Genomic DNA, 10,319 nt, shown 5'->3' with positions numbered 1-10,319 from the left:
GCACTGAGGTCACAGCGAGGTGCTTTTCGCAGGGGAACTTGTTCAGCAAAAGGTCGCAGCAGCAAGATTTGTCAGCCGGGGTCCCCAGCCTGCCTGCCCCCCTAGCCTGGCTCCGGCGCAGGAGCTCCGGGGCTTTACCGCCTGCTGCGCCGGCGGGGCGGGAATGGACATGTTCTCACTGCGGGGAATTCACCCGGGGCCGGGGAAATCCTCGCCGTCAGAGCCGGGCGCAGTGACACAGCGGCCACGGTGACTCTCCCGGGAGCCTGGCTGCCAGCACGGGGCCGGTGAGGAGCGCGGCAGGGCCGTGGGGTGCTCGGGGCCAGGTGCTGCTCAGGCACCGTCCGGGCGGGATGCTCCCTGTCACGGAGCCGAGGACAGCACCTCCTCGCGTGTGTCGGCACCGGGAATGGCACGGGCACAGCTCTCCTGGGATGGGCGCCGCTTCACCCCCCACACTGCAACAGCACTTTTCCCTGCACAGCCGTACTGGTCTGCCAACACCGGCATGGAAAACTCGGTGATGTCATCCAGTGAAGGAAAATCCTGTCCGCACTTCCTGAAACGACCGTGACCTGGCAGCAGTGCCGGGGCAGGATGTGTTGTTCCCAAAGGGACAGGAAAACCCCCACCAAAGGCTTGCTTGGAACGCCCACCGCGGGACAGGACCATGGGGCTGCTCCCAAAGACAGGATGGGACAGAACGCCCTGGAGCTGCTCACGATAGCCGTGGGATGGGAGGGGACCACCTAGGGCTGCTCCCAGTCCAGCTGCTGCAACACCCCGGCTCCACCGCACGGCCCGAGGAGAGAGTCTTGCACCCCGCTAATGTCCCACCTCCAGAGCCGCTTTCTCCTGTTCCCTGGGAGCCGGGGTCAGACACGCTGCAGTGTCAGATGACAAATGTGAAAAACAAAGTCCACTCTTTAAAATTTTTAAAAGTTTAATAGGGGACAAAAAGGGACAATATCCAGTGATGGGGCATTTTTTGCAATTGGCCAAATAACACACCGTTAGCTTAAAATAATGTTCTCTATATGCTCTTACATTACTGGGGATACATGCATATTCATGAGTTTATACACTATTTGAACATTCTTGTGAGTGTTTGATGTTCTAGGAACCCTTTTGTTCAGTTTTAACTTTTGACTTGTCTGCATGACATCCTGTAGATTAGGTCAATATATTATTTTTCTTCTTGTGGTTCTATCCTGTCGTTTCACACTCCTCGATAACGAGGAGTCAGTAAATTCTTCTCCGGGACTCTAGGTTTTGTCTCTGTTATCTTATCACTTGGAGAGGCCAGTCCACAGATGTGAGAAACAAGATCATTATTTTACACCATTCTCTGAGTTAATTACTGTCATGGTTCTGAAAGACAGTTGTCTGCCAGGGAAAGCTAGTTTCCCCTGGAATGGAGAATGTAAACCCCCTTCCCTCCAAATTATTATTATTTTGCAATTAGGGGCTTTCAGGCAAAGATATGGGAATGGGAGTAACAGTTCTTTACTAGGAATATTAAAAAAACCAAACCAATCCAAACCAACAAAACCAAAACAAAACAAAAACCAAACCAAAACAAAAAAACCCCACCAAAACCAAACACCCCACAAACGTAGTAGTACAAAAAACCAAGCAAGGTAGCAAACAAAAATCCTGGAAAAACCCTGATGGAGTCAGGGATACGACCTGGCACCCTGGTGGTCAGGGTGTTGGAAGCAGTCCAAATAAATCCTCCTGGAGTAATAGATGTAGTTCTGTGGAGTAGAGATGGTCCTGCAGAAAGTCCAGTGGCGGCGAGACAGGTCCAGTCTTCCTCTGGGGTTCCAGTGGGAAAACAGGATACCTTGTGTCCTTCAGCCCCAGTTTTTATCTAGCTGGGAACAGCTGGCTCCTCCCCACGCTGGGTGGAGCATCTCCTAATGGGATGATGGAATGTGTCATGTCACTGGTGATTCTTAATGGCCCATTATCAGAAGATGTCTCCCCCGTCCCCATCCCCCCTCCTGTCCCCCCCGTCCCCCATCCCCCCTGGAGTTACAAGAGATAAGGAAAAAACATCTCCTCAGTGGCTTTCAACAGATGAAATAAAATACACTTTTTTTTTTGGTTACATAACCCAAGACAGTTACACAAGAGTATTTTAACATTTCATAGTCTCTGCTTTAATATTTTGCTAAGGCCTATGATATATTTATCACATTACTATTTATATAAGCTATACGATGCATACATAAACTGATTATATTATACTAATAAGGAATTATAAATTGTACCAGATCAAAATACTTGTTGTGCTGGTGGGTTTTGTTCAGCTGTTTTGGAGTTGTTTATCCCAAAGGTTCATCTCTGCTTTTCCCACCCCTGCGCGCCCCCAATAAATCATTACCACGGAGGACCTAGCCCCTCTCTTTGTTGAAGGAGGGAGAGGGGCTGGGTTCTCCAAGGGCTCTGACTCAGGAGGCTGAGCAGGCTTTGGAGAGGGTTCAATCGGCAATGTCTAGCCAGCAGGCTGATGCTGCCGGCCAGAACTTCCTTTTAGTTTCATCATTTTGGGAAAATTGCCACACTTGCATGGGCTGATTTTTCAGTGGGACAAGAACCAGAAGGATCACCTCTTAATCATAGAGTGGGTGTTCCTAGGTCATCAGTTGACCAAGAGTGTCACCAAGCCACAGGAGATGATGGCCCAGCTGATCAGCAAAGCTAGGGTCAGGATGTGACTGCTGGCAGGGTGTGAGTTTGTATGCATTCATGCACCACACTGTCAACCGGAAGGTTAACAAAGGAGGCTTTGGAGCAGTTGCTCTGTGAGAATGAGTTGTTGCAGTTTGCTCTGGATAACTACCCAAGGAAAATTTCAATCCGTTGCCCTGGCCACAAATAATTTAATTCGGAATTTCATTTGATCCCAAAAGAGAAATAGAGACGCAAACCTCTCAAAGCCTTGACAGTTTTTACTGATGTATCTGGAGGGTCACACCAGTCAGTGGTGACTTGGAAGGGCCCTCAGACTCAGCAGAGGGAGGCTGACATCAAGATAGTTGAAGGTTCACCTCAAGGGGCTGAGTTGGCTGCAGTCATCAGGGCTTTTGAGAAGCTTTTGGTACCCATAAATTTGATCACTGTAGCATATGCAGCAGGGATAGTGTCCAGAGCGGAGAATGTAGTTCTCAGGTCTCAAATCCGGCCATTTTCAACTTGCTCTCAAAGCTGATACACCTAGCCCCCCATAGAGAGCATCCTTACTGTGTTACACGTGTGAGGTCACACCCTGACCTTCCTGGTTTCACCGTAAAGCAGATGCCCTAGACACTCCTGTGCAGATGGCAGGTGTACCTATCATATTGCAGCAGGCCAAACGAAGCCATCAGCCATTCCATCAGAATGTCCTAGGCCTAGGCCACCAGTTCCACCTAAGGTGGGACCAGGCCAAGGCAATCATAGAAACATGCCCAAACTGTCAAAAGTTCTCCTTACCCTCGGGATTTGGGGTCAACCCCAGAGGGCCTGGCAGTTGGGAGGTGTGGCAGACAGATGCTACACACATTGCTGAGTTTGCAAGGTTTAAATATGTTCATGTGTCGGTTGATACTTTCTCTGGTGCTGTTTATGCCTCAGCCCACGCAGGGGAGAGGACCACTGATGCACAGAAACACCTTGTGCAGGCCTTCTCCATGCTGGGGATCCCCAAAGAGATAAAAACTGAAAATGGCCCAACTTATGCCTCCAAGGAGTTTGATAATTTCCTGCAGGAGTGAGGGGATGGAACATAGTAAGGGGATCCTGTACTCCCCCACTGGCCAGGCAGTGATAGAAAGAACTCACTAAACATTGAAGAAGACCTTGGGACAACAGAGAGGGGATGTCAGGACTGACAGTCCACAACAACGACTTTGTAAGGCTCTGTCCACTGTGAACTTCCTTAAGTGTTCACTTGAGAACCTCAATCCACCGATGATCAGATACTTCAACCAGAATCATAGGTTGAAGTTTGAGGAGAAACCGCCAGTCCTGGTAAAGGATCCTGAGACTTGGAAGGTACAAGGGCCTTTTGATTTGGTCACTTGGGGGCGAGGATATGCTTGCCTATCCACCCCCACAGGTTTGAAATGAGTTCCATAGAAATGGGTCAAATCCTATATTCCACCCAGGGAAAAGAAGGCCCGGAATGCGGCCCCACCAATACCTTCCCAACTTGATGATGTGGCAATTGCTTCTTATAGGCGACGACACAAAGGAAGTGGGAAACCCAAACCCTGTCTTACCCGTAACTCTGAGTCTGAAACAGATGGCTTTGATAAGTTTTCAACAGTATCTTTTTCTTACCTATGTATGTTATCTTTAGATTTCTTTTAAGACATCCTCCTGACCCCCAAGATGAGGTCAGAACTCCTGTGTTTTCTGTGGCTTCTGACTCTGTCAGTAGTACAGGGACATGAATGTGACGACTCTCAAGGGATGCACTGCTTCAATCTCTCCAGCAACATCTGGAGCATCCATGATCCATGCAGGAAATGAAAGGCATAATGGAGGAGATCAAGCAAGGAGCAGAAGACTGGCTGGAGAACATCTTTAAAGAATGGGGATTACCAAGGGGAATGTCATCATTTGTGAAGGATGTCTTACAGGCTGTTCTGTTTGTCATTTCAATTTACATAGCCTTTAGGACTCTAAAAGGAGTCATCACTAAGTGTACTAAAAAGAAACTGCCCCCTTCCAACATTACCGCGGCTGCCGTTGAAAGATGGTGGCAAAGGCCAGAGACAACAGTTTAAGGAGTTAATCTCCTCCCTCCTCTGTCCAAATTAAACAAAAAGGGGGAATTTGTGGTGATGGGTTTTGTTAAGCTGTTTTGTTTAACCCAATGGTTCATCCCTGCTTTCCCCCACCATGATAAATCAGGTACTGTCCAAAGGTATCTCCTCCCCTGTCCCCTTGTCCACCTCTCCTGACCCTGCCCTGTGTTAACCTGGGGCCAATCACCTACCTGCCCCACCCTTCTGTCCCCTGGTTTAAAAGTTTGGGGCAGGACCCTGTTCTCTCTCTCTCTCTCACCACCTCTGGAGAAATGAAGATCTCTGAGAGAGCCTTCTCTGACTCTTGCTTTGAACCTAGACACTGAGGATATCCAGGACCAGGAGCAGAAAGCAGCTCTGCTCTCTATCATTACTTGGACTGTTTGCAGACCAAGGATGACGCTCCTGACCAGCGTGGCCAGGGGACAGAGCTAGCTGGAGCCCCTCAGCCCCCTGTCATCAGCTTGTGATTAATAACAACACGCAAATGCTAATACATAAATGCCAAAGCCAATATAGTATTGTAATTTATAACATAAATGACAGATGACAAACCCCCAGGCCCTCCCAGCACCTGACTTCTAAACAATGCTCAGATCATCACCATGATTGGGATCCGGCTGCTTTGTCATGGGAAGACCCCACAAAAACCCGCTTGGGGAGCGTTAACTCACTTCAGAAATGACTGACGAGAGCAGGAACAGCTTTTTATGCCTTTACTGAGAAACTTTCTGGGTGATTCTGATGCAGTTTAGGGATTTTCTTAGGTACTGGATCACAGAATATCCCAAGCTGGAAGTGACCCACCAGGATCATCCAGCCCAGGCCCTGGCCCTGCACAGACACCCCACCAATCCCACCCTGGGCATCCCTGGCAGCGCTGTCCAAAGGCTCCTGGAGCTCTGGCAGCCTCGGGGCCGTGCCCATTCCCTGGGGAGCCTGGGCAGTGCCCAGCACCCTCTGGGGGAAGAACCTTTCCCTTATCTCCAGCCTGAGCCTCCCCTGGCACAGCTCCAGCCGTTCCCTGGGTCCTGTCGCAGAGCAGAGATCGGTGCTGCCCCGCGGGAGGAGCTGCAGGCCCCGGTGAGGTTTGAGCTCAGTATCGCCCTATCTAGGCTGAACCAACCCAGTGTCCCCAGCCGCTCCTCCCTTGACCCCTTGGGACCATGCCCATGCCCGTGCCCGTCCTGTGGACGCTCTGCCGGGCTCTCCGCAGCACTAAGGCCCCACGGCACATCCCAGCCCCGCCGGTACCCGCAGGCTCACCCGGTACCAACGGGCCGGGGGAAACCAACAGGGCGAACCGCCGCACTGCGCATGCTTGGCTCGGCTAACCGGGCAGGGCTATTGGTCAACGGGTCTGACAGCGCCGCAGGACAAACCAATCGCTGCCAGGAGCCGAGTGAATGGCAGGGCTGATAGTCAATCCTAATGCGTACAGGTGCGTGCCCTCCGCCCCCAGGTAGGGGTGCGCGTCAGCCAATCGCATAGCGAGTAAGCTGATTGGCAGGGCGCTGCGCCTATCAAACGGAGCTGCGTCTCATCTGGGCGCTGTTAAACCAACCGTCCATGGGGGCACTTCGGCTCTGCCCGCTGCACTCGCGCCGGGCCCCGCCTATGAGGGGCTGCCTTTCTTGACAGGCGTGCGCCTCGCCCTATCAGCGGGCGCCGTGCGGCCACGCCCTCAGAGGCGGGCAGTGGGCGGTGCCCGGCAGCGGGCGCGGCCCGGGCGGGGTCGGAGCGATGGCGGAGAGCGACTGGGACACGGTCACGGTGCTGCGCAAGAAGGGCCCGAGCGCGGCCCAGGCCAAGTCCAAGCAGGTCAGCGGGGGGAGCGGTGAGGGCCGGGTGCGGGGCCGGGCAGGCGGCGGGCCTGGGTTTGCCGTGGTTTGAGGCCACCGCCCCGAATAGCGCCGCGTTCACCGCGCACCTTCGCTCTTTCCCCAGGCGATCTTGGCGGCCCAGCGGCGCGGCGAGGACGTGGAAACCTCCAAGAAGTGTGGGTATCCCGCGGCGGGGGGGAAAGGGGCGGTGCGGTTTGAGGCGGCTGCCTGGGATGGGGAGAGGGAGCAGGAGGCGGCACCGCCTGGCTGAGCCAACGATCCCGAACTGGGCCGGAACGCGCAGCGCTGGGAGCCGCCGGGCTGACGGCCCTGGAGCCGCCCCTTAGCTTCTGGTTGCCCGAGGCGGAGCTGGTTTCTGCAGAGATCTTGGAAGAGCTTTTATGGTCTCAAAACTTAAGCTCCCTGTTTTGGCAGCTTATTTCTGTTGCGAATTTGAATGGCTGCCGATCTTCCTATGGTGCTGCTCTTTAAAAATTCCTTGTTTACTCTCCCGATATGAATTGCTGGGTTCTCTCACTGTAGGGAGGCGGTTCTGATTGTTGGAACTAAGTAGAGAGATGATTCTTGAAGAAGGTTAATCAGCTTTATTGGGACGCCGAATGTCAGAGACTAATGTAAGAGAAAGGATTCAAACTAGGGCTTAAATACTATACCTAATATGAGAGAAAGCAATGTGTTTTTGAAGCTCAGTCTTTCAGCAAAACTAAGTACATTTAGACTTTACTAATAAAAGGTGTCAGAAAATTTGCTTAAAAACCGCTCACTTGTGCTGCCTCGTACCTGAGCAAGCACAGTTCAAGTTCAAGTATTGACTTCTCTGTGCTACAGCATAAAGGTGTGTCTGCAGCAAAGTTTGAGCATTAAGTGCCCAAGGAAAAGCAAGGCTTGCCCTGTCTGGAGTGAAGTTCAGGTGTGAAGTAGGGAAAGGAAAGGGCTCTGTATGGCTAGGTGTGCACAGCACCATGAACAGGGCTAAGGTAATGGTCCCTGGTGGTCAGGATCTGGGTGGGATCAATATTGATGTTGGTATGTTGAAATCCTGACAGCTCCCTGGGATCCTGGGCAGCTGAGGGCTTGGAAAAAGTCCTTTGATATTTTCTGGCACAGCTCTGAGCCTTATTTTGTTTGTCCTTGGGTTTTTTGGTTTTTTTGTTTTTGTTCTTGCTTTGAACGACAGGGGCAGCAGGCCAGAACAAGCAACACTTCATTACAAAGAACACGGCCAAGCTTGACCGTGAAACAGAGGAGCTGCACCATGACAGAGTTTCCCTGGAGGTGGGCAAAGTGATCCAGCAGGGCCGGCAGAGCAAGGGCCTCACACAGAAGGACCTGGCCACGGTGAGTCGAGCATCTCCAGGTGAGGGTGGGCACCTCTCCTGTTCCCTCATGGGCAGCTGCAGTGGGATGGTGCCATGAGCTGGAAGTTTGGGGAATGCAGCATCTCAGGTGTCTGATGTCCTGGCAGCTTCAGTTGTCTGGGGAAAGTTTTGAGTTTTTTCTGTGCAGCCCTTGAGCCCCTGGTTGGAGGCAGAGCCTGTCTGTGGCTCTGAGCTAGTGGGAGGCTGCTCCCCACTTCTTCCCAGCAGCTCACACCAACCCGAGAAGTTTGTACCATCTGGGCTGAGCAGTGTTAGCAACTCCCTGCTGTCCAAAGGAACAGCAATCTCTGGTGTTCCTACTCCTGAAGAGGAGAGAAGTCAAAGTCCATTTGGGATGGGTGTCACGAGTGCTGGGACACTGCAGAGGGGGTGCCAGTGGGGATGGAGTCAGCCTGGGAGCACTTCTTTGTGATCTGTCCTGGTGGAATGAGGGGCTGTTCCTTATCTGTGTGAGTCCTGGAGGGCTGCTGCTGAGAGTTGCTGTTTGAGGCTCATCCTCTCATTTCAGAAAATCAATGAAAAACCACAAGTTATTGCTGACTATGAATCAGGACGAGCAATCCCCAATAACCAGGTCATGGGCAAGATTGAAAGAGCCATCGGTGAGTTAAGGGAAACTTCAGAAATACTGCCAGTATTTGGAGGGGTGGTTTGAGGGAAGTTATTTACCTTTTTCCTTTAAGGAATGTTGCTGGATGGAGATTTTTGTGGGTGTGGTGCAATTAAGTAATGTTCTGATAAAACCTGGATCTGCTGTGTACCAGAACTGGGAGCTCTTGATCTTTGTCTGCACCTTAATGCCTGCAGCTGTGGACTAGGGTCTGTCCCTGTGTGCTTTCCCCCAAAACCTGTGAGATGCTGAAACCCATGGAAGCCTGATTGTGGAAGGATTTAGTGTTGGTTTTACTCTCCTGGGCTGGTTCAGATCCCATCTGATCAGTTGTTGTTTGAAGTTGGTCTGATGCTCCTAGAAACTAAAGTAGGGTTCTCCTGAACTCTGGTTCCCCTGCTCTCTTGATGTTCTCTTCCTTAAGGCTGAATTTGGTGGAAATAAAAGTTATTGGGTGAATGATTGAGTACTGATGGTGGTGGTCTCCTTTGTCTTATTCCAGGCCTCAAACTGCGTGGAAAGGACATTGGAAAACCTCTGGAAACTGGCCCTAAAGGGAAATGACAACAAAGCCTCGAAATAAATTTGCTCAGACTGATCTGGCTCTCCTCAACCACTCTGCATATTGCCAAGCTGAACAAGAGGGTTTCAGACTTGCTTTTGGGGGGAAATCTGCTGAATCTGTACCTGCTGTAAAAAGGCAACCTTAAAGAAGCAATTTTCCTAATGTTTGTTTTTCCTTGCTCCTTTTCAGAGATAAGGATCTGAATCCCAAGAAAAAAAAACCCTAACCCTGCCTCTGATTGGCCAGAAAACATGTGCATTGTGGTGTTAGGCAGCAGCTGATGTTAAGGCACTTCGGGTGGTCTGAAATGCAATGATTTAATTGAAATACTTTGGAGGATGGGTGAGATATAATATATACAAATAATTTGGGAGAATTGGGGCTTGATCAGAAATGATGACTCAGTCACTATATCTCAATGAGTTTGGTTTGTTCTTTCCAGCCTGTTTTAAAGAGATCTATAATAAAGTTTGATACCCTTCAGTTGCCATGGGGAGCTGCTGCATGTGACCAGCTGGTAGTAAATGTTGTGGCTGAGTGTGACTGGAGCTGCATCACTTCTTCCTTCTGTGATTGTAACTAAAGGGACACCTGGGTGCCTGGGGTGTGAGGGTCAATGCTGTCACAACCTTCCTGGCTGTGTCACCTCTCTCTGTGTTGGGGATGGTGCATCTTGGCCAGCAGCCTGGGAATGGATTCAGTGCTGGGGAGCTGAGGGGGGTCAGTAGGGATCTGCAGAGCCAGGCAGGTGCAGTGACATCAGGTGAAGCCTGAGCCCTCCTTGCCCTGGCCCAGCTCTCAGCTCTGCTGGGCTCTCATTTCTGCAAGCAGGACAGGGCTGTGGGGGTGGTGCTTGGCATGAATGAGGCATCATCTGAGGAGGACACAGCTGGGAGGTAGACAGGCTCTGATCACAGTCTGGGAAAGCAGGATCTCCCTCTAGCTGGACATGGGGGCTGCGGGTAGCAAGATACTGGTGGGCTCCGCAATGTTCAGGGTCTGAGCTGGGCTCTGTGTGGGGCTTAACACTTGAACAAGTGTTCAGGTGTGAAAGCTGGGGGTCAAGAAGGGGTCCTGGGCTTGGGTGTGCAGGGTAGGGGTCTAGGCCCTGAGCCCAGCCTG

General features: G+C 51.4%; 1 protein-coding gene and 1 long non-coding RNA gene across 2 annotated transcripts; one reads left to right on the top strand and one right to left on the bottom strand.

The window, feature by feature from the left end:
- Positions 1-923: 923 nt before the first annotated feature.
- On the bottom strand, positions 924-6,121 carry LOC120761817 (uncharacterized). Its single transcript, XR_005703744.2, has 3 exons — positions 6,066-6,121; positions 4,330-4,490; positions 924-1,919 (listed from the first exon to the last, which is right to left on the bottom strand). It is a non-coding gene; the product is annotated as an uncharacterized LOC120761817 (long non-coding RNA).
- Positions 6,122-6,476: 355 nt separating this feature from the next.
- On the top strand, positions 6,477-9,680 carry EDF1 (endothelial differentiation related factor 1). The gene is made up of 5 exons (XM_040083178.2): positions 6,477-6,620; positions 6,747-6,798; positions 7,821-7,981; positions 8,531-8,624; positions 9,135-9,680. The coding sequence occupies exons 1-5, from the start codon at positions 6,543-6,545 to the stop codon at positions 9,194-9,196; spliced, it is 447 nt and encodes a 148-aa protein (XP_039939112.1). The 5' UTR covers positions 6,477-6,542; the 3' UTR covers positions 9,197-9,680.
- The last annotated feature ends 639 nt before the right edge of the window (positions 9,681-10,319 follow it).

This window comes from Hirundo rustica, chromosome 20 (assembly GCF_015227805.2).
Source record: "Hirundo rustica isolate bHirRus1 chromosome 20, bHirRus1.pri.v3, whole genome shotgun sequence".
NCBI classification, from domain to species: Eukaryota; Metazoa; Chordata; class Aves; order Passeriformes; family Hirundinidae; genus Hirundo; species Hirundo rustica.
This window is presented reverse-complemented; position numbering and strand designations above follow the sequence as displayed.

Bases quoted from the DNA above. Each gene is read 5' to 3' on its own strand.
- EDF1 (XM_040083178.2), top strand. From the start codon at position 6,543: ATGGCGGAGAGCGACTGGGACACGGTCACGGTGCTGCGCAAGAAGGGC. The intron at 6,799-7,820 runs GTGGGTATCCCG...TTTGAACGACAG, and splicing joins CGTGGAAACCTCCAAGAAGT to GGGCAGCAGGCCAGAACAAG. The intron at 7,982-8,530 runs GTGAGTCGAGCA...CTCTCATTTCAG, and splicing joins CACAGAAGGACCTGGCCACG to AAAATCAATGAAAAACCACA.